The sequence below is a fragment of the Haliotis rufescens genome, unplaced genomic scaffold (assembly GCF_023055435.1).
Source record: "Haliotis rufescens isolate VD_foot unplaced genomic scaffold, xgHalRufe1.0.p SCAF_1, whole genome shotgun sequence".
Classification (NCBI taxonomy): Eukaryota; Metazoa; Mollusca; class Gastropoda; order Lepetellida; family Haliotidae; genus Haliotis; species Haliotis rufescens.
Genome location: NW_025963779.1, coordinates 27,666,070 through 27,688,685, shown reverse-complemented (window position 1 = coordinate 27,688,685; position 22,616 = coordinate 27,666,070). Strand labels below are relative to the sequence as shown.

General features: G+C 41.9%; 2 protein-coding genes across 8 annotated transcripts; one reads left to right on the top strand and one right to left on the bottom strand.

The window, feature by feature from the left end:
• Positions 1-2,274: 2,274 nt before the first annotated feature.
• Positions 2,275-3,975, top strand: LOC124149453. The gene is made up of 2 exons (XM_048403969.1): positions 2,275-3,072; positions 3,121-3,975. The coding sequence occupies exons 1-2, from the start codon at positions 2,275-2,277 to the stop codon at positions 3,973-3,975; spliced, it is 1,653 nt and encodes a 550-aa protein (XP_048259926.1).
• Positions 3,976-13,495: 9,520 nt separating this feature from the next.
• Positions 13,496-20,923, bottom strand: LOC124149477 (tRNA-uridine aminocarboxypropyltransferase 1-like). Of its 7 annotated transcripts, none has more exons than XM_046521090.2 (6): positions 20,759-20,923; positions 19,088-19,277; positions 17,856-17,990; positions 16,708-16,807; positions 14,784-15,104; positions 13,496-13,747 (listed from the first exon to the last, which is right to left on the bottom strand). In XM_046521090.2, exons 2-6 carry the CDS (start codon positions 19,259-19,261, stop codon positions 13,503-13,505), a joined length of 975 nt encoding a protein of 324 aa, XP_046377046.1. In that variant the 5' UTR covers positions 19,262-19,277; positions 20,759-20,923; the 3' UTR covers positions 13,496-13,502. The 7 variants fall into 7 exon arrangements, with proteins under 7 accessions (XP_046377046.1, XP_048250071.1, XP_048250066.1 ...); XM_048394114.1 differs by lacking the exon at positions 20,759-20,923 and adding an exon at positions 20,413-20,432; XM_048394109.1 differs by lacking the exon at positions 20,759-20,923 and adding an exon at positions 20,090-20,199 and having other exon boundaries at positions 19,088-19,292.
• Between the last annotated feature and the right edge of the window lie 1,693 nt (positions 20,924-22,616).

Sequence of the window (22,616 nt, the reverse complement as noted above, 5' to 3'; positions counted from 1 at the left end):
GTAAATAGATCAGGTAGGCAGCATCTCACTGACGTCAAGGCACACTGATCTTGATACGCTAGCTGCTTGACATATACGTACGCCTTTCCAAAAGAATACCTTTTCTTTTCCTTCATGAATGTATAATATAAATCTTTCTATAAATGGCAGAAATAAACTACATGTATTCGTATTTCCTCTCGACCACTTACTCCTGTGGAATTGTCGCGTTGAAATACTGTTCTGTTTAAACGGTTAATAAAATAGATAAATATCACATTCTGAAATATCCCATGGTGACATTTACACCTGGCGTGGTGCCAAGCTTTATCACTACTCAATACCTACTCGATACTGTATAATAGCTATTGTCGTTTTGAATAATGTTTTGACGCGTCTTTGTTAACCATTGGAAAATTAGGACTCCAAACATTCCGTTTGAGAAGATTGATTTTCATTTTTTTTTGTGTCAGCATTAAAATAACAATGTTACAAAATAAAAATTCAGTAATAAAATGATTAATATCTTTTTTCGACTGATTTGTTAATACTACAAAGAAATTGATTTTCAGCACTCACACACAAACGGCCTAATACTCAGGCATGCCGACATGTAACGTCTTTTTCAACGAACTTCTTTTTCAAATTTCGCCGAAAGCAAATTCCTTAAGACGTCTAGTTTGTGTAAACCCATCGGTAACCTTGACTCACAGAACGGGAGAATGGAATGTCCAACTGGGGAAACACGTGACCCGTGCGGCGTCTGGTGCATCCAAACAACGTTGCTGTACGATTCTCTGTGCTGTTGTCCGACCTCTTCCCCCTGCGTCGACGATGACTCCCACATCCTGTCGCTGATTCAACACATCAAAGAGGACGCCCATGCTTTACTATATACCCCCAAGCTGGAAGGGATTCGCTTCAGATTTGAAAGATAAATAACTTTAAACAATTTTTTATAAGACGAGTGATCGATTTTTTAAACATGTGAAGGGTACAAAAGCGTCTTCCTTTTCACTCAGTCGCACGGAGGGGGCATTTTGTGAACTTGCCATTTCTTTAAATTTATGTAATAACTCGTTTTCCTACACACAATGAAATAAAATATGTTTCTTAAGTATTTTTTTATATCTAAAGGTAAAATAGGAACATATTTTGTAGAACAATGCACTAAACATTTTTTTCAGTGTTATTTTCTCCTATAAATGAGGCAATTAATCGTTTTCGTTGTGAATCAAAATACAAATAAAATGGGATTTCCTTTTCTCAAAGATCGGTGATCGAGGAAAGTATACGTCTCTACAGTGACGAAGGTATGTGACACCTACATTATGTGAGAAAGGGAATTCGAAGATCCTGACCAGTTTGCACACAACATAAAGATATGCTTTTGTTTCTGTGTGACATGACGATTATTTATCCATTTTCATAAAAAAAACTAGTATATTGCTTAGAATGGTCGTATATATGTCCTTTGAATCTTCACTATATATGTACTGGGCAGGAGAAATGTGTCGGAATGCCGGACTGTAACAAGCGGTTGAAAAAAAACCAATTAAGAAATGTCAATCGTGTATTCCATACTTGAGTGTGTGGTCATGGTGAGAGTGACAGTAATATTGCTATGAGCGGCGCGTAATGTAACTCAACTATCTGTGAAGTTGCTTATATACTGACAATAAGAAGAAACGCAATTCATTTCGACGGTCTTGGAAGACGAGCCCGGGGCACACGGAATGGGGTTGAAGACAGTGTTGGGATCGTCGAGTTTCGTGAATAGGGATGCGGCCATATTTGGGATATGCGGTCAGGACTGGGGATGGTACTATAAGCTTACAAGCTTAAGCTTATGAGAGAAATAAGTCATTAGACGTGGTGCCACTTCTATAGTCACGGTTACACAGTCCTCTTCTATCCTTCCTTGTTGTGGGTAAGTTTAAAGTACCTTTACATAATGTTAAACTTATCTCGAAACGTACAATGTTGCATGCTACACGGACCGACCGATCTCAAAATACCAGGGGCCGTCCCTTGCACCTATGCTGCTGTGGATAGTAAAAACTCATTAATCCGGACTATACCGTTTGCAGTGGAATCGTCCGGATTAACGGGGTTTCACTGTAGACAGCATTGGCGTTCGAGGTGCATCCACGGCAATGTTTACGGTATATTTTAACTCCGTTACCGATAGTCGGCAGGATCCCATTCTTAGCAGAGGTGTGTTCTTTTCAAATGTGTTACGCTTAATTCCTTAGACTTGTCCTATTACTTTGAAGTGTACATATATAGGAAAAAATGGCGAATACATCGATAGGAACCGATCTATTCATCTACCCGGAATGCTTGAGGGTGTCAGGGTGTCTGACGGGGTCGATCGGGCTGTGTGAGGTCGAGGTGTGTGAGGAGGTCGAGGTGTGTGAGAAGGTCGAGGTGTGTGAGGGGGTCGAGGTGTGTGAGGAGGTCGGGGTGTGTGAGGGGGTCGAGGTGTGTGAGGAGGTCGAGGTGTGTGAGGAGGTCGGGGTGTGTGAGGAGGTCGGGGTGTGTGAGAAGGTCGAGGTGTGTGAGGGGGTCGAGGTGTGTGAGGAGGTCGGGGTGTGTGAGGAGGTCGGGGTGTGTGAGAAGGTCGAGGTGTGTGAGGAGGTCGAGGTGTGTGAGGAGGTCGGGGTGTGTGAGGAGGTCGAGGTGTGTGAGGTAGAGGTGTGTGAGAAGGTCGAGGTGTGTGAGGGGGTCGAGGTGTGTGAGGAGGTCGGGGTGTGTGAGGGGGTCGAGGTGTGTGAGGAGGTCGAGGTGTGTGAGGAGGTCGGGGTGTGTGAGGGGGTCGAGGTGTGTGAGGGGGGAGAGGTGTGTGAGGAGGTCAAGGTGTGTGAGGAGGTCGGGTTGTGTGAGGAGGTCGAGGTGTGTGAGGGGGTCGAGGTGTGTGAAGAGGTCGAGGTGTGTGAAGAGGTCAAGGTGTGTGAGGAGGTCGGGGTGTGTGAGGGGGTAGAGGTGTGTGAGGGGGTAGAGGTGTGTGAGGGGGTCGAGGTGTGTGAGGGGGTAGAGGTGTGTGAGGGGGTCGAGGTGTGTGAGAAGGTCGAGGTGTGTGAGGAGGTCAAGGTGTGTGAGGGGGTAGAGGTGTGTGAGGGGGTCGAGGTGTGTGAGTAGGTCGGGGTGTGTGAGGAGGTCGGGGTGTGTGAGGGGGTCGAGGTGTGTGAGGAGGTCGGGGTGTGTGAGGAGGTCGAGGTGTGTGAGGGGGTCGAGGTGTGTGAGGGGGTCGAGGTGTGTGAGGAGGTCGGGGTGTGTGAGAAAGTCGAGGTGTGTGGGGAGGTCGAGGTGTGTGAGGAGGTCGAGGTGTGTGAGGGGGTCGAGGTGTGTGAGGAGGTCGGGGTGTGTGAGGAGGTCGAGGTGTGTGAGGTCGAGGTGTGTAAGGAGGTCGGGGTGTGTGAGGAGGTCGAGGTGTGTGAGGTAGAGGTGTGTGAGAAGGTCGGGGTGTGTGAGGTGGTCGAGGTGTGTGAGGAGGTCGAGGTGTGTGAGGGGGTCGAGGTGTGTGAGGAGGTCGAGGTGTGTGAGGAGGTCGAGGTGTGTGAGGTGGTCGAGGTGTGTGAGGAGGTCGGGGTGTGTGAGAAGGTCGGGGTGTGTGAGAAGGTCGAGGTGTGTGAGGAGGTCGAGGTGTGTGAGGTGGTCGAGGTGTGTGAGAAGGTCGAGGTGTGTGAGGAGGTCGAGGTGTGTGAGGTGGTCGAGGTGTGTGAGGAGGTCGGGGTGTGTGAGGAGGTCGAGGTGTGTGAGGAGGTCAAGGTGTGTGAGGAGGTCGAGGTGTGTGAGGGGGTAGAGGTGTGTGAGGGGGTCGAGGTGTGTGAGGAGGTCGAGGTGTGTGAGGAGGTCGAGGTGTGTGAGGAGGTCGGGGTGTGTGAGGAGGTCAAGGTGTGTGAGGGGGTCCGTGAGTTTGATTTAACGTTGAACAATATAATCCTGACGTGTCATCTTCTTATGTGGGAGGAAGCTGCAGACGCAGGTCATTGACGTTCACCCCTTGTGTGAAACCCACGGTCACAATTGTTTCCCTGTTGCGTTGAACTGAACAATGATTATGAGAGGGAGGACAACACTGATCTGACAGTGACGTGATTACAACCTGAATGTAATTATGGCCGTTAATGGAGTAGTATATTATAAGTGTTTTAAACAGCGGGATACGTGCAGAATAAGAATGAAATTGATAACCAAGCGGAAATCTTCTTATTCATCGTGACCGGTCCTGTTTCCGTGAGTTTATATAAAGACACCTACATCCAACTAAAGATTACCACAGCGGGATCTGTCTGTAGGGGGGCACGTCCAGCACTAAGTGTCCCATCACGGTGATTAATGTGGAAAACATGAAAATGCAACACACGTATTTCCGTCAAGTTGTGACAGGTTCTGGTATGACTTCCTTTGACTTATACAGGCAGCTTGATGCAAGGAATAATTCTCGCTGCACGATTTTCTCAATGGTTATGGGGCAAGATGAAATAAGTTAATATTGAAATATTTTAGTAAATACGTAACTGAATAATGAATTTATATAATAATACTGTATCATGTTAACGTGTAACCGAGGAAATACAGTATGATCAAGATAGGAAAATTAAAGTTCGTTGAACGTCATCAGTACGTGAGTTAGCGGCCTTTAACTATGACGTCATTAGTATCCAACTTTGCGAACAAGATTTTCTTAAAAACTGTGGATGTAGACTGGCGTGCATAAAGTGAAGGGGGCTTGATCTTGCTCCATGTAACCACCCAGAGTGAGGTGTGTTTTATTTATTTTTTAGAAATATTTCTCGATAGCATTTTTGACATCTGAATGTGAGAAGATAAACCCCCGAGTGATGCAGTTGGTGGACCGTCAGCACTTCAGTGGAACCACGGACCTTTATAGTTTCGTGATGGAACCCACGATTTAGGCACAAGCTTTGAGCTGGTAAACTGTCAGGGGGGAAGCAGTGTTTTGAACGGATGACTCGGGGTCCTATTCTCGATTATCCAGCGTATTATGACACCATTCTGTATCATATTTCTAAAAAAATGGATAATCGAGAAAAAAACAGATCCCGTCAGTGGAGAGTGAGGGAGCGAGATACAATGTCACATCGCATTGACAATGTTGCAGATTTTTGGAAAGGAATTCAGTATTAGATCATTTAATTCTGATTATTTACTATTTATTTCGAATTTTTTAAACAAATAATAGTTCGTTTTTGAATTTAAAAAAATTCTGTTGGCTCGGAAAATGAAACAATTGCATCCAACGCAAGAGTGACGGGAGCATTGGGGTGACAGGCTGTCTGTTACCTGAGAAATGTTGTGTTGTACTGTGGAAGTTAGTCACGGGAGCCAGCAGGTGCCCGCACACAGAGCTTGTTGTTTTGCTACAGCCAGGTCCAGTGCCTGCAAATACCGCAGACCTTGGCCGCAAGGGGAACTCGTCAACGCTAATATGACGTGCATGGGCCATGTGGATACGGATCGAATACTGGCTTAGGTTATGACATCAACGCGTGTGTACGTTGTGAAACTGTGCTGGTGTACATGAACACGTGCATCTATGTAAAATGTATGTCCTCATTAAATCTTGACACAATCTGTTATTGCGTTCTGTAAACGAGTTACCCGTGAAGATCCGGGGTGGAATAGGTCTTCAGCAACCCATGCTTGCCGTAAAAGGCGGCTATGCTTGTCGTAAGAGGCGACTAACGGGATCGGGTGGTCAGGCTGGCTGACTTGGTTGATGCATGTCATCGTATCCCAATTGCGTAGATCGATGCTCATGATGTAAATCACTGGATTGTCTGGTCCAGACTCGATTATTTACAGACCGGCGTCATATAGCTTGAATATTGCTGAGTGGGGCGTTAAACAACAAACATATATGTAAACGAGCGATCCAGACTGATATATGCAGAGTTATAAAAAGACTATTCGAGGACGTTTGTTTGTTTGCTTATTGTTTTACGCCGCACTCAGCAATATTCCAGCCATATGACGGCGGTCTGTAAATAATCGAGTCTGGACAAAAAACGTCATGCCGGAGACAGTTTTCGGCTGTGAAGACAATCTTCGGGAATGACACCCGCTGTAATCGTTTCCGCCAGTTCTATGTCATTCAGGAGAGTGTATTGCCTCAAGGACCCCCACGTCATTCTGTAACACAGATTATCGAAGGGCTCCGTCGCAGGGGATTCCCCAATTCCTCCATGTTTGTCACAAGAGCCGACTTGTGAGTTGGGTCTAACGGTGAGGTGACATGCCGTCGTGTGGGCGGGGAACGCCGTGGTCCAGTGGTTAAAGGTTCTGCTAGGAGAGCGGCAAGTCCGTTTTCTGTCCCCGGCCGTGTCATGCCAAAAGACGGTAGCACTCGGCATTAAGGGGATAAAATAAGGACTGGTCGGCTCGGAATCAGTATACTGCGTCTATGACATGTTATACTGGGGCATGGTATCTCAGTGTGCTGGCATTGTAAACCGGCATTAGTCAGGACTGGTACAAGCACACACGCACACGCACACGCACACGCACACACACACACAAGCACATGGTTATAAAAGTATTTATCATCTTGAGGGCGACGTTAAACCCCATTTCACCTCACATGATGTGGGAGGAAAGCCCGAAGTGGTGCAGGCCTTAGATGTTAGCCGACAAATGAGGATCATTTGGTAACAATGTCTGACTGGCTGATTGTGTGTCATCGTCATGTATCGTTGCTCAAGCTGTCGGCCACTTGATTGCATGGTCCATGCAGAATCGTGACTTAACCGTGACGCTCGCTAACATTGCTGACAGCAGCCGACAACAACACACCCTCACTAACGCGCAATGGCCCTACCGTTTGTCAGATCGGGAGTATACACACAGGGAGGAACACGATAACACACAGTCTTCAGCAACCCATGCTTTCCGTAAAAGGTGACTATATGCTTGTCGTAAGAGGCGACTAACGGGGATCGGGTGGTCAGACTCAGCTGACTTGGTTGATGCTGTCATCGCATCCCAATTGCGTGGATCGATGCTCAGGATATCAATTACTGGATTGTTTGGTCCAGACTCGATTATTTACAGTCCGCCGTCATATAACTAGAATATTGCCGAGTGCGGCGTTAAACAACAAAATGTTTTGCATGAATGAGAGAGTGAACGCCACAGTCTGCGATAATATATGCACGGCGGTCAGTGTCGAGTGGACCGGGCAAACCCGTGTGTGAAACCATAGGAAATGGTCGGGCTACTGTATGACAAGGAATCAGTCAAGTCACAGAACCTGATGTTCCGATCCCTTTTTTTTATTATAGGCTCATACGACAATCATAAGGTACTGTCACTCGGAAGAGCAACAGCGCCATCCGGGTACCAAGGGTCGTCGGTGAGGTTACCCGGATGCAAGTGTGCATGAGAACAGAGGACGAGTTTCTGTTTCAAAATACTGCTGATGCTGTGTTAAACATCACTTACTCTTGACAAAATATCCCGCTTCCTGTCTCTTTTCGATGATTTGCAGCACGATGACATCCGACCACGTGTGCATGGGGTGTAGACTCCCGTCTTTGATGCTGTAGCAGTGTATCAAATCTGGTTCCATTGTCCTCCTCCATTCTGACCGAGATACATACACTTGAACAAAACACACATCAGTAACAATGAGTCTCCCAAATATTCCTTTTACTTGCTCAGCAGTCTCCCTGGTGACCTGTCAGTGCCGGGTCCTTGTCAACAGACCCAGTTACGCAGGCATCCCGAGACTCGCCGTAATTGTTTGGTTTAGATCATAATATCAAACATCAAATTTGTATCAACATCTAATATATGTCTAAGTGACATCAAGCACACACGAAAGCGTGAGGTGAAATTTGCCGTATGCTGTAGTAATGATACAAAGAAACGTTCTTATAAAATCACTGTCGGGGAGTCCTCTTGGGGAGCTTTCTTCATCTTCATTCAGTGAGTGAGTGAGTGAGTGAGTGAGTGAGTGAGTATGGTTTTACGCCGCTTTTAGCAATATTCCAGCAATATCACGGCGGGGGACACCAGAAATGGGCTTCACACATTGTACCCATGTCGGGAATCGAACCCGGGTCTTCGGCGTGACGAGCGAACGCTTTAACCACTAGGCTACCCGACCGCCCTCATCTTCATTCAGAGACATATTGAGAGAGCTGGATAAAGCTGTAGTCTTCATAGTCTGGTAGGGCTGTATTGTTTAGGTCTAAAACAGTACTGTAGAATATATTTAAACATTGAAAATCTGTATAACTGTTTATAACACGTGGAGAGGTATTCTCGGTGCATGTCGTATCCTAGCTGTGCAGATCGAAGCTCGTGATGTCAATCACCGGATTGTCTGGCCCAAACCTAATTAGTTACGGACCGCTGCCATATGTGGAATATTGCTGAGTTAAACAACAAACAAAAGATTGTGTAGTGCTAAGCTCGCTGAGATATCATGCGGCAGTTTAACATACATATCCCACTTAGACACGGTATACTGACTCCGAGCCGACCAGTCCTTGTTTTATCCCATTAATGCCGAGCGACAGGCAGGGAAAGTACCATCTTATAACGACTTTTAGTGTGACGCAGCCAGGCCGAGCCACGACATTTCGCTCTCCAGACAGGGGCTCTATCCACTAAACCACGGAGGCGGTCAGATGTATTCTAAGCTGCTTATATTCATCTTATTACCTTTCGTTCTTGAGAATAAAATAATCTAACACGATGATCACATACTACTCAAAAGAAATTAAAGAACACCCGATTTTGTCATATGACTCTAGTTAATCTGTCATGCCAAGAGTAGCATACCACCTAGTGAGTGCCACGATGCCATGTTTATAGATTGAACCAGATACTGAAACTTCATCTTAATGGATACGAATGTTTTACAATGACCGTATTGCCTGCATCCATGCCGAGCCTTGCTTCCCCTGTCTTTGCTATGCGTGTGTATAATCTAACTAGAATGTATTGTTAAAACAGATGAAAGATATGAAAAGGCCACAGTTGAGCTAGTATAGTGTATATACATATACATGTATAGTTTCATGCAAACATATTCTTTAGTTTGAGAGTTATGGCTCGGTAAACGAAACCTAAAATTGTTTGAGAAAGTCCAAACTGTTTTCATGGAAACGTAACAAAATAGAATTTAGAAAAAAATCAAAATAGCAAAATGCACCATGTTGTTACGCTGATGAGCCATGCATATGCCTAGCTTCGTTGAAAAAAACCATTTAACGGTTTTCAAGTTATGACTCGGAATTGGAAGGGAACGCCGACGCCGACATTAACCGAGTCGAAAACAATATTGATGTCTCCCCTCCTACACATTATTACGATAACCGTTATCACAACGCCAGTAATCTTGTATTCGGCACAGTGTGCAGTGGGGTTCAATGCCGTTTTCAGGGAGGCGCTTACTATACTTTAGTGAAAAGCACGACCAGTGCATGGTACGGGGTCGACACAGGGCGAATCTTGGATTCCAACCCACGGGACTGGTTCCTCAGACCACAGCACAACAAGATCGCGAAGAAATGTGATATATGGCACGGGTCTAATAGAGGTTTCTATTCGCAAGTTACCATTTCACATCCATATAGCATACAACGATAAAAAGTGTCATGTGCAAGTAGCTGGTTGAAACATGAGACATGTTGACAGGATGTCATTGCATTTATTAGTAAATATTCACGTCCCTGGGCCCGCTTCCACAAATCAACATAAGCGTTATGGCCGTCGCAACTCCGTTACTTAGTGTCTTAAGTGAAACACTTGCGATAACCTGACAATCTAAATCACATTGTGCACATACATCACATAGTACCTTCCTGTACTTTGCACTGCTCGTACTGTCAGCATCAACTGTGATACAACGCAAAGTTAATAATAGTCATTTTCCAAAATAATTACTTTTTCAAAATATATATATCGAAATCTGTTATGTACTGCATTATAAAAACATTTTTCCAAACCATAAAATTAGCTTTTATTATACTCTGGCATCGCCATTTAATCAACGTTGTTGAAACTGGCAGGATACGTGCACATATATATAGTCGGGTCCCTTATATAAAGGTTGGGAATGTTTATTCAATTGTGATGAGACATTTTCAATTTGTATGAGCTAACTGCGTCGTACAAAGCAACATTGAAGAGCAAACAGGAAAATAATGACACAGAATACAGGAAATGCAATGCGAAAACTAACAATGGGTAATAAGCGATGACAGGACAAGGCAGGCAGCTATATTGCTTCAACGCGAAGCACGTATGTATGTATGTATGTATGTATGTATGTATGTATATTGCTTCAACGCGAAGCACGTATGTATGTATGTATATTGCTTCAACGCGAAGCACGTATGTATGTATGTATGTATGTATGTATGTATGTATGTATGATTATTGTACATCTTAACAGATTCTAAATTAATAAACGAAAAAGAACACTATCTGCGATGTTCCAGGGACGTTGACGTGCTTGCTAACGTTCGCATCATTTGACATTGTGGTTTCCATTATAAATTCAAAAGTCGCATTTATCATTAGATACAGTAGAGCATGATCACCAATCCAGTAAACTGCGTCACGCCTTTCGTCAATATTTATGCATAACGGGATTTGCAAGACTATATTTATCGATTTGGTGAACCTCTATAACCACGAATCAAGCCAGCTTTGTTATCGAGTGCTGCACAAGCGAGTAGGGACAATATGCGCAGTATATTTATCGTTTGTCCAACTCATTGCGGTTGAGCTGGTCCGATCTTGTTTAACGCGAGGTAACGGCGCAGTTGGCCGGAGTTCGATATCCTTGGTCCGGGACTACTTTTCTACACCCCTTAGTGACCAATCATGAAGTGATATCAAACTGTACATTTTTTATCAATTACAAAAGGGTAGATGGACACAGTCACTATGTATTGCTCAACAACAGAATATGTGAAGACGGGTTGTATATATAGTGAGTGAGTGAGTATAGCTTTACGCAACCTAAACAATGTTCCTGCTATATCACTGCGGGGACGCCACAGGGCTTCGCGCGTGCATTATACAGTTTTGGTTGGTATGGATTCACACGTGCAATTTTCAAATTTAATTGGTACGAATGTTACTATGGTTACAGAGTACAAAACATAACTAACGGAGTAACGGCAGAAGCTCGTGCTGAGACCTGCAGGTCCCAATCTGTCAAATAATACTATAATCTAGGTGTGACGCTTTATCTGATGGAGATTACTGGCTGAAAACAAATAATGAGACCGAGCCGAACGATTGGAAAGGTGTGCCCGTACTAGCACTGCGATAGAAATGTAACTGTCGACATCCTTTATTGCACGATTGAAGCAATGTGTTTACTGCACGTGTAGAATGGCATGAACGTATTCATTTCACGTCTTCACGTAATTATTAAATACAATAAAAAAGTATGTATACATAAGTACTACTGCGTCTATTGCGCAACTGTAAACAATCAGCCCGATGTATGAGGATCTCGAATGAAATTAGGTCATGTACGCCTTTGGGTCACTACATTCGCTATAGCTATTAAACCATGCACTGAACAATAAAAAAAAAATATTTAAAAAATTAAATCAAAGATTGAATAACCTCGACCGTTGCATTTTTATGTCGCAACTGGGGATGACAGTCGTTGGATTATTGCACAACTTAAAGCCGCGAAACAGTAGCTCTTCCAGGTCAGTTATGAAACATCCGACCTGATTAGACTTGTCTTTTTCCCCTCGCTTGCTGGGCGTTGTGACACCGAACCGACATGACGCATTACCTGATGGAGGGGAGGTAACCCTTGCAATCTTTCGCCCCATGAGATTACAAACTTGATTTATTAAAGGTACAATTATTGTTATTTATATTGTGCAATAATATTCACCATTTTCCGAAATAAATTCAATTTCCCGAAGAGTAAATTCATGTCAAGTTTGGTGTGACCTTCAAAACTGAACTGATTAAATGGTTGCAAAACATTAGTGACTCAATATTAAGCTTGCACGTTTGTCTATTTGTTAAATTCACAGTTCTGGGCTATGTAACAAAAAGAATACAATCAATGACTATAACAAAAATATTTCTTTTGTCTTTCTTTGAAAATAATACATTTCATGAAATTGCAGGTTGAATGAAGTTTGCCGTGTTTGTTTTTTTAGTTGTTTTTTTATTGCGACAGATCGGTAATGATCAATCTTGTAACAATTGGTCGTACTGGTAGTTCTTGTTACCGTTATACCCCCACCTTCTGAGGTGTATCAGTCAATATACATACAAGGGACTATTGGGCTAGTGATCGTTACGCAAAGGAGATGTGAGTATAGCTGTCTCACACCCCACTTAACGTGAGTAAATACAAAATAAACTATTATATTTGCACAAATAAAAATGTGATGAAATACAGTGTTTAACTGGCGATTTCTCAAGGATATTGTAATGTTACATCAATAGTTAGGCCACAGGTGATTAAGTTGTGAATTAAAGAAGTGCATTTTGATATTTTGGTTGGTTCAAAATGTCCAGCAATGATTGTTTTACAGTATTTTCTGAAACACATATACATGTAGCTTTGTTTGTCAAATTATGTGCACAGATTCTATCCCTTGTTTCTTAATTTAATAATGTTTCAAAACAGAGTGTAACCTATATGTGTAGAAACTCAAATTGTTTGATCCCCGGACGTGTCATACCAAAAGATGTTAATAGATGGTACTTGTTGTTACCTTGCCTGGTACTCAGCATTAGAGGGCTAATACAAGGACCGGTTGGCTCGGAGTGAGCATACTGTGTCTGAATGGGGTATTCATGTTAAACTGCAGCATGGTATCTCAGTGGGCTAGCACTATAAAACCAGACTTAGTCTGGACTAGTACACACGCACGCACGCACGCACGCACGCACGCACACACACACACACACATGCACGCACATCACTTTATAAGTGCAATAATCTTGAACGCGACTTTGAACCCCATTTCACTGCACCTTCGCTTCACCTCATCTGAAGTTGGAAGTGTTTTCCTGACTGAGAACCATAGCTGATCTGTGTACTAAAACAATTGGGTTTACTTGTATTTAACAGAAACTTTCCTATTAAAATAAGAACACATTTTTAATGAAATGTTTTCCTCTCAATAAGAACTATAAATTTTACAAATAGACAAAAATGCAAGCTCAATAATGAGCCACAAATGTTTTGCAACCATTTAATCAGTTCAGATATTAAAGGTCACACCAAACCTGACATGAATTTACACTTCGAGAAATTGAATTTATTTGGAAAAAGGTGATTATTACTTGCACAATATTAATAACAATATTTGTACCTTCAATAAATCAAGCTTGTAAATTCAATATTTTGGGGGCAAAAGATTGCAAGGGTTACCTTGAGCTCCCCTTCATCAGGTCATGCATCATGTCAGATACGATGTCACACAATGGTAACAAGACGAATGATCATTACCAATCTCTCACAAAAATTAAAAAACACTTTATGGCAAACTTCATTCAACATTGTTGATTTTATTTTTCTTCTTATTTTTTGCACTATTTACTTTTTCATGAAGGCACGCAAAGAAAAAGAGGAGATTGTCATACTGTCCTTCATAGGCTGTTGAGAGGAATAGTTCATGGTAGTCACACACAAAGTAATAGATGGCTTCTATTGTGGAGAGGTAGGTCTCAGGGTTGCCTCGGTGACTTCTCCAGAAGTTGGTGGTCCGACTCTGCAGCTCCACCTTACGCAAACCTGTAACGGAGAGTATGCATGGAGTATCAGTAGGAGCCAGGGTGAGATAAGTGGCTGTCATAGTTCTTCTCTTTCTGGTTAGAGACAATACAATGTAGGTACATGGAGTTGGACTGCCTAACTTCCTTTTCTGTGGCATGAGCTATGATAATATTATTCAAATGTGAAAGTTTGAAACAAGAAAGGAAATTCCTGCCAAACAGAACCTTAGATTTTAAATGGCTGATTCCTTTCTGACTTGTGGGATGTGCTGTAACATTTGTCTTGCTAGAAGCTATAATCTTGTTGAAATTTGTAATACAGTTTTTCTGTCTGCTACCAGATTTCTCCCTGTACTATTCAACTAATCAACTTAAACTGTAAAACATTATCTAGCTAGACTGGCTGACTTGTACTGGTAGTAGCACTGTGTGTCAGTAGCATTGTGAGTCAGAAGCATTGTGAGTCAGTTGCATTGTTACTACCATGGTTAATAGCAATGTGAGTCTGTTGCATTGTTAGTCATTAGCAACGTGAGTCAGTATTGTGAATTAATAGCTTTGTGTGTCAGTTGCATTGTGAGTCAGTTCCATTGTTAGTCAGTAGCATTGTGAGTCAGAAGCATTGTGAGTCAGTTGCATTGTTACTACCATGGTTAATAGCAATGTGAGTCTGTTGCATTGTTAGTCATTAGCAACATGAGTCAGTTGCACTGTGAATCAGTTGTGTCAGTTGCATAGTGATTCAGTAGCATTGTTAGTCAGTAGCACTGTGAATTAGTAGTAGCATTGTGAGTCAGTTGCATCATGAATCAGTTGCATTGTGAGTCAATAGAATTGTGTATTAGCAGAAGCATTGTGTCAGTAGCAATGTGTACCAGTGGAAGTATCGTGTATCAGCATTGTATACCAGTGGTACTATCATATATCGGCAGAAACATTGTGTAATGTGGTAAGAAGTTGGACAGCTGTCCAAAGGCAGCGTGATGTAGAGTCACTGCATTTAACCATATATGTTCACATTGAAGGCCTGGCATTTGAGAAGCCTTGTATCCTACCATTTAGCCTCTCATCCTGTGAGATTCTGTAAGTTTGGTTCCATGTTGAGTCGATGAAGACGACACGATCGAATGGTGGAGCTGAAGCTACCTTGGCCTCCTCCTCCAGACTATCACTATTAGGTCCACCCGCATCTTCTGATGACAACTGGTTGTTCGGCGGACTGTTGTGGGGAACTATCGTGGTACTGCCATTTGCCTGACAGGGAGGAATGTTATCACTTGAGCATAATCTGTCTTTAATATTCTTGGAATCTGGATGATGTGTGTTGTCACATTCGGTGTTTTCTTCGATTTCACATTTGTCTGAAGCTGAAAGTGCTATAGAATGAAATACATTGATATCCAAAACAAATTGGACATTCAATGTAACCAATACACACAATCAGAATGTCAGGTTCAGAAGGAGACTTAAGGTTACAGGAGTTACCTCCCTTGTTCTGTTATCTCCACTCACCAGCACTGCCCAGTATTCATCACAATAAAATATAAAGTGAAAATGGCCAATTACAATCTGATGAGTGATTATTCTACCATGATTTTGGAAAACAGTTGATTGTGATTGGTCAATCAGAGATTTCAAATCACAAGAACCACATGTGATTGAACAAGCTTATTTGACGCCCACACCACGACAGAAGCTATTATTTTAAGAACAAATACTTTTCACTCATTGTCAGTAGACATTTTAAAATCATGATATGTACAGTTATGGGTTACAAAATGCAGAGTTGCTGTTACTACAATCTTTAAAGAGTGTGGGACAATAAAGTTTGGGCACAATAGAAATCGACAAAAAGTGCATATACAAAGTTTTAGGGACAACAGAAAGCTTAAAATTTGGCACTCTCTGTGTCTCTGTGAGCTTAAGTGTCACAATGAGAGTCAAAGTGATGATTATTGTGACGTGGGGTGTAGAACTGAACCTTTAAAGTCATGGATTAACCACTTCATTTTGGAGTTAAGACGTGTGTTTTTAATTACCAACGCATTTGTTATAAGGCTGCATTATTTGATCTGAAAGTTGTAAAAATGTGGACAAATTGAATATAATAGGGTATAAAGACATCCGCAGAGGAACACTGGCACAACCACTTGTGGACCAGCGATACGTTTGCAATAGAAACATGTTGATCATTTCCGTGAATGATCTTGTATTATCTTAGCTGACCGACAAAACCATTTCTGGAATTGCAACAAAAAGACAATGGCGGACAAAAGTAATTTCAGCACATGTTATAGTTTTATTTTCCAATGTCCTATGTCTATTTGTAATTATTTTTCATATTAATGTGATTGATTTAGTGTCCAGAAGGGCCCAAGTATCAATATGTGGTATTTATTGTCAATCTTAGCATAACGGACAGCCAACTTTTGTGTTTCCAGTGAAGACAAGCATGTGAATGTAGTTTGGCAAGGGATTTGCCTCCACACAATCCCAAAGTGTTTCCTAATTTCCACCCACAATACTTAGTTTTCAATGTATGGAATAAAACATTCATCAATGTTAACATTTCCGTGAAGAATAATTTGTAAAACAATCCCTGTCAGTTAAAGTTTCGTAGACATGTTCATTATTCTATTTTGATGACCCATCACAAATCTTGCAAACCTCTCCAGCTTCGCCCATGTGTGCCATTTTCTTCATGCATTACATTTCAGAAGTAGTGCCAATTCACCATTTTACAAACTTTTTACATAGAAACAAACTAAGTGTTTCAGTTGCCGGGGCTTTTGCTTCCACAAGAAGAGGTACGCGTATCCATCAATACATATGGCTTTGTTTGAAAGGAATACGCTTTTATGATCTATCTTTTTGTTTTCACTTTGCATTGCGAAAATTCTTACAAGATATGGATGTTAATGACACCAGTTTATCTTCATTACACTACAATAGAGAGGAAGGCCTGAATCAATCACATACCTGCTTTACTTGCGTCAGGGTCCGTCAGCGAGGACCGTTGAGTTGAGGCTGCCAAGTCTTTCAGTTGAACAGCATCCCCACCAGGAAACACAAGTAATGTCTGACAAAAGTGATACAGATTGTGCATCTGGGGTATGAATCAATTGAGTGTGTCGAAAATAGAAACCTTGACAAATTAGCAGAAACATTTTATGATTCTAAGGATGCAGATTCTGGACAATACAACATTCCAATGCAAAAGCACAAATGATAAATATTTGACGCTAAAAAATTTTGATGGGAGGCTAAAGATAAATTTCTATAGGTGTCCACATCTTACCGAGGAAAGGGCGTTAACTGACTACAAAATACCAATTTCCACCCTTGCCAAACTAGGCTGGAAATTCCAGGCTCAATCGTAGTGCCACCAGTGGCTATAATGAGTTATGTCCCTTCTATGTCCCTCCTATTGACAATCAGATTCCACTTCTCATATCACTTGCATTTGTTTCAAACAAAATGGTGGCCCCCAGTCAAGCCGATCTGATCGATAATCAAGACCTATATTGTACTCAAACGGGTCTTACCTCACAAAGTGCATCAAATCATTTGAACGCCCTCATTTAAACATGAAAGGATTTAGAAAATTATGTTAACGCCCCGTTGATTGTACACATGCTTTTCAAATCCTGCAGTCAACCAAAATTTGCACATTAAAACCCATGTTCTTCCCGAACCAGATTTCTAGTTCATTATGTGATTCTAATTGGACTATCCATAGACTCGTTAGTCCATTCAAAATGTAACTCCAGAATTCCAGGCTAGTTTGGCAAGGGTGGCGTCTTAATAGTCAGCTAACTCCCTTGCCCCAGGAAGATGAGGAGTCCAAGGATTCTGAATGATGGAAACACGAACCCCTTCTACTTCCGGAATCAACAGATTCAAGTGATTTCTCCATTACAGAATTACCCACACTACACAGAATTACCCACACTACACAGAATTACCCACACTACACAGAGACCCTCAGTTTCACAAAGCACAAGGACATAACACAGACAGTGGAACATAGCCCTTCTCTAAACTCCTGTCAAAGATTAAGAGACTTATCATGCTAACAAGAATGGCTCTGATTTCTGCCCTGTGACTGCATGAAGAAGGCTGCTTACTCTGTTCTTGTCATAGTCTGGTATTACTGGGAAGATGTGGATGCTGACGTCAGGGGAAATAACTGCTGCATGACAAGCTGTGCTCTTGCCATCTCGTTCATAGGGATGTTTAATCACATCAACCTTTAATGGCAGCTGAATGAAATGAAACCAAATATGAAATATATGAAACATGAAAAGAATACATTCAAATGGCTTGTGATTTTGAATAACCATGATTAACATTTATCGCTGTCTATAATGCGATCCGTATAAGGAGACCCCTGTGTACAAGCCTTAAAAATTGATGCTAATTTATATACCCCATCTATAAAGCGAATCGGAATGAAGCCCATCACCGGCGCATACACAATCCCAACATTTGCAATAAAAATGTGTTGTATGTTCTCAATGATAACCATTGTTGATATCTTGTGATTTTTCAGAAGCACAGAACACAATTTTTTTCTCTTACAAATATCAGGGGCGGTCGGGTAGCCTAGTGGTTAAAGCGTTCGCTCGTCACGCCGAAGACCCGGTTCGATTCCCGACATGGGTACAATGTGTGAAGCCCATTTCTGGTGTCCCCCGCCGTGATATTGCTGGAATATTGCTAAAAGCGGCGTAAAACCGTATTCACTCACTCTTACAAATATCTAAATTCTACCATCTGAAGAGGGACCAATTAACTTTCTGAACATTAAAAAAACATTAACTTAAAATTAAAACAAAAAGAAATTCTGTCTAGAAATATTCTTTACACAAATAATGTCTGGTTTCCTTTCATTCCAAATTACCGTATTTTCTTGAGTACAGTGCGCACCCAAGTATAATTCACACAGGATTCAGAATTTTGGAAAAAAAGAAAATTCGAATATTATGTGCAGAAAAAAATTAATCCGTACCCCTTCAGCGAATTCCGGTAAACGAACGGGTGATGGAAAAAAAAGGGCGCACTATACTCAAGAAAATAGGGTTGAGATGTATAGCAGTTGTAAAATGACAGTTGACTTTCTTTTGAAAACAATATGCATCAAAAGAGCATCAGATCTTTGTCTGTATTAACAAGTGGTTTGTTGTGTACCCAGCAAAACAAAAAAGATCAATTAATCTGTCAAGGAGTACACTCCATATCAAATCTCATCACAATATTATGATAAATTTTCAGGCAACAATAATTTGTATATTAAAGCTACAGTCGCTTTTACCAAAATAGTGGAATAAAGAATACTATTGAATCTGTGATCCCATACCCGAACTCTGGGAGTCAGTTCTTCTAGGCCCAAGATTGGACTGTAACAAGTGTAGCAGAAGTATTTCCGAGATTTGTTACATTTTGCACATGTTGTTCGTCCTTCCACTTCATCCAGTCTGTGAAAGTTGTCGATCTTCAGGTGAGAAAATGGCGATTCGTTGTTCATTGTCATCCTCTCTGGTCAGTATCTGAACAACAACAAACTATTTCCATCAATTTGCTGGTAAAATGACTCAGTTCTTATTTGCACAGTTTTTTAAATTAAGGCGATGGGGAAGGGAGGAGATGGGGTCCTTGAGGTCTACACGGCTAACTTATAATTTCCCTGACTTGACAAACAGGAGCGCTTATTAATTAGTATCATGTACAAGTTACATTTGTTGTCAGAGATTGAGACGTAGAGAACAGATTTAGTCCCGACATCAATGAAACCAAAAACAAATCAATAATAGTTTCTAGGCAATTGTATATACCACTTCTGCAGTGTTTGGTTTTTTTAAAAACCTGAACACAAAAAATACGGACGGTCCTGTTCATTATCTGGCTGAGTACGGTGAGCGCATTAAGTACATATTGGCCAGGAAGTTGGTCAGGAGTTGCTTACTTAGAGCAGGGCGCTTATAGTATACGACCTGTTATGTTTTGAGTAGTTTTGCTGTATCAAACATTATTATCAAGACCGAGAAGTAAAACAGGAAATAAGGTTGTTTTAAGAGGTAATTATTTTTTTTTGGTATCAAGAATAATTCTGTTTTATCAGAACTTCACTTCTATATAGGCTCGCTGACCATATTGATACATGTCATTCGATACTATCAATGACTGGCCCCGGTCTGAACCTTGGTTAGACGCCTAGACAACCACAGCCAGGCTACAAACACGAGTCTATGTAAGGATAGGCCTTGTCCTCAGCCTTAAGAGTCAGTGGTTCGTTTCCTTTGGCTATTTACGTAACGGATGCATACCGCCCAACCCGTATTGACCAATATCATATTCATACCACAAAAGGTAACATGAAAGATGAAACAACTCGTAAAGAAAAGTAGGCCATGCGATGATTCAACAACGGAAAGAGCGTCTGCACGTTTCTTTACCGGAAGTTAACAGGTGCGTGAGGAGTTCGTCGAGAGACGGAACTACTACTATTGCAACTCTGTAACGAACACAAATCCATCGCGGTTTCTTATTGATGCCAAACTTTGCCACACAACACCATTGTCTTCATGGCACATAACAAATGTACGCGAATTGAGATAAATGTGCTGTAAAATAAAATTGTGATCGTTTTGCGTTTCCCCGAGGATAATAAATTTAAATACTCACTTCTTCAAACGTAAAGAATAACCGTTCAATCCGAAATGAAGATGAATTACTCTAAGGGGTACCATTCTTGTTAATGTTCTGGAACTCTGAAGTCCTATGCAACACGTGTATCATTATTCCCATTGAGTCTGGACCCAGCACATCAGTGACTGAAAGTGTAGTAGGGTGTGGAGTCATCCCAAAAATGACTTCGCTGACTTGGTTGATGCATGTCATCGATCCCAATTGCGTGGATCGATGCTCATGATATTAATCGCTGGATTGTCTGGCCCAGACTCGATTATCTACAGACCGCCGTCACATAGCTGGATTATTGCTGAGTGCGGCGTTAAACAACAAACCTTACCTTGTCAGCTGGCTGACGGGTCAACCTCTTTGGTCATGTGGACAAGGATCAGAAGGCCCGTGGTTCGAATCCCATCACGGGACTCGGACGTTTTATGGCCGCTACAAAAGCATGAGCAACGGTCCACGACATCGCGACACGGCGACACGCAAGCAGCCAGCCTGACCACCGCGGGATGGTGTCGCCTTTAGTGTGCCAGGCTGACTCGATCATGACTTGTAACAGCCCATGCACTCACGTATGTCTGGCTGCGTGTGTTGCACGATAAACAAGAAACAGAGGCTTCACAATGACAACTCCACATGATTTTCCGGACGTATTGTTTTCAAAGGGATTGAAAGGGAGGAATTTTTACGTTTATATTTTAACACGTTCAAGCAGAAACAAGAAACTTTGACCCGAATATAGAAAGCTACAAATTCCCTGTCTTCACAAAATTAAACAACAAAAAGAGTCGTGTGGATCTCGGGTCCCAAGTGCTCAATGCATGCTGTAATTTTTAAGAGCCGACGAAAATGAGGATCGGGTGGTCACAATGACTGTGAGTGAAGCTGTGTTGTCGTACCGGACAGTATGGAGTCCTGTCCATATACTATCGAACAATGCTGCGCCTAGCCGAGAGTAGCGTACTTACAGAACGCCACGATAAGGCTGAAATATTGCTGCCACCGGCGTAAAACAACATTTAATAAGGGGTAAATAAGTAAATAAAAGCTCATCTTCCATCTGCTTGAACAAATAAATCACATTGTCAAAAAAAAAGCTCGACGGCATTTGGCCATCCTCAGCACAATACAGAGCATTTCATGAGCAAAGCCATAGTATTTGATACCCATACATGAGCATGATAGACAGTATGCCTGTAACACCAATCTCATTTAAATCAGACCTCAGTTCTCGTTACCGCTAAACAAAGATCTGAGGACATCCCATTACGGGTCACGTCAGAACGACCTTTCATCCGACCAATGAGAGCATCGCTTACCAGATTATGAAAGTGACAGTCGGAATGTGATTTCTGATCATGCAGCCTCGAAAATTTTAACTCCGAACGATAGTTACGGGTTTAACGACTATATCCATACAATCTAGACCATCTATTAGCCATTCCAGAATGTTCTTTTGTTCAGGTTTCAAATTTGTAATCGAGAATTTGTCAAAATATGTTTCGAAGCGTAGTCGCCAATTTGAAATTAGTGCCGTAAAGCACGAGAAAGCTGCCTTCTGATTGGTCATTCCATTAGTCGGTCAAAGTTCGCGCAAGGTCGGTCTGACGTGACCCGTAATGGGATGTCCTCAGATCTTTGTTTAGCGGTAGCGAGAACTAAGATCTGATTTTAATGAGATTGCCTGTAACACTTTATTAATATCTATTAATAATCATTTCATACTTTCCATTTCAAGATGTTAATCATGCAAGTAACGATGTCGTATCCTTGGACAAGGTTATCCACTCCACATGTCCCGCTGTAATATGACTGAAACAGTTGTTGACTGTGATGTGAAAAGCCCATTTTGCATCATTTACCCTTACTTGGAGTTAAAAATCAACATCAACATACTTGTATTGTCAAAAGACATAAATTATGTATCAACATCATTACAAGTTATACCATGAATGAAAACAAAAACTAAGGTATTGTGTCCACAGTTTGGCATCTTCCCGAGGCAAGAGAGTAAACCGACTATACAAGTCCTGTTTCCACCCTTGCCGAACGAGGCTGGTATTATGGAGTTAGAGAACTTGATTGTCGATCAGATCGTCCTGACTGGGCGCCACCATTTTGTGTGAAGCAAACGCAAGTGATACGAGAGGTGGAATCTGATTGGTCCATAGGAGAGGTTTAGAAGGGACATA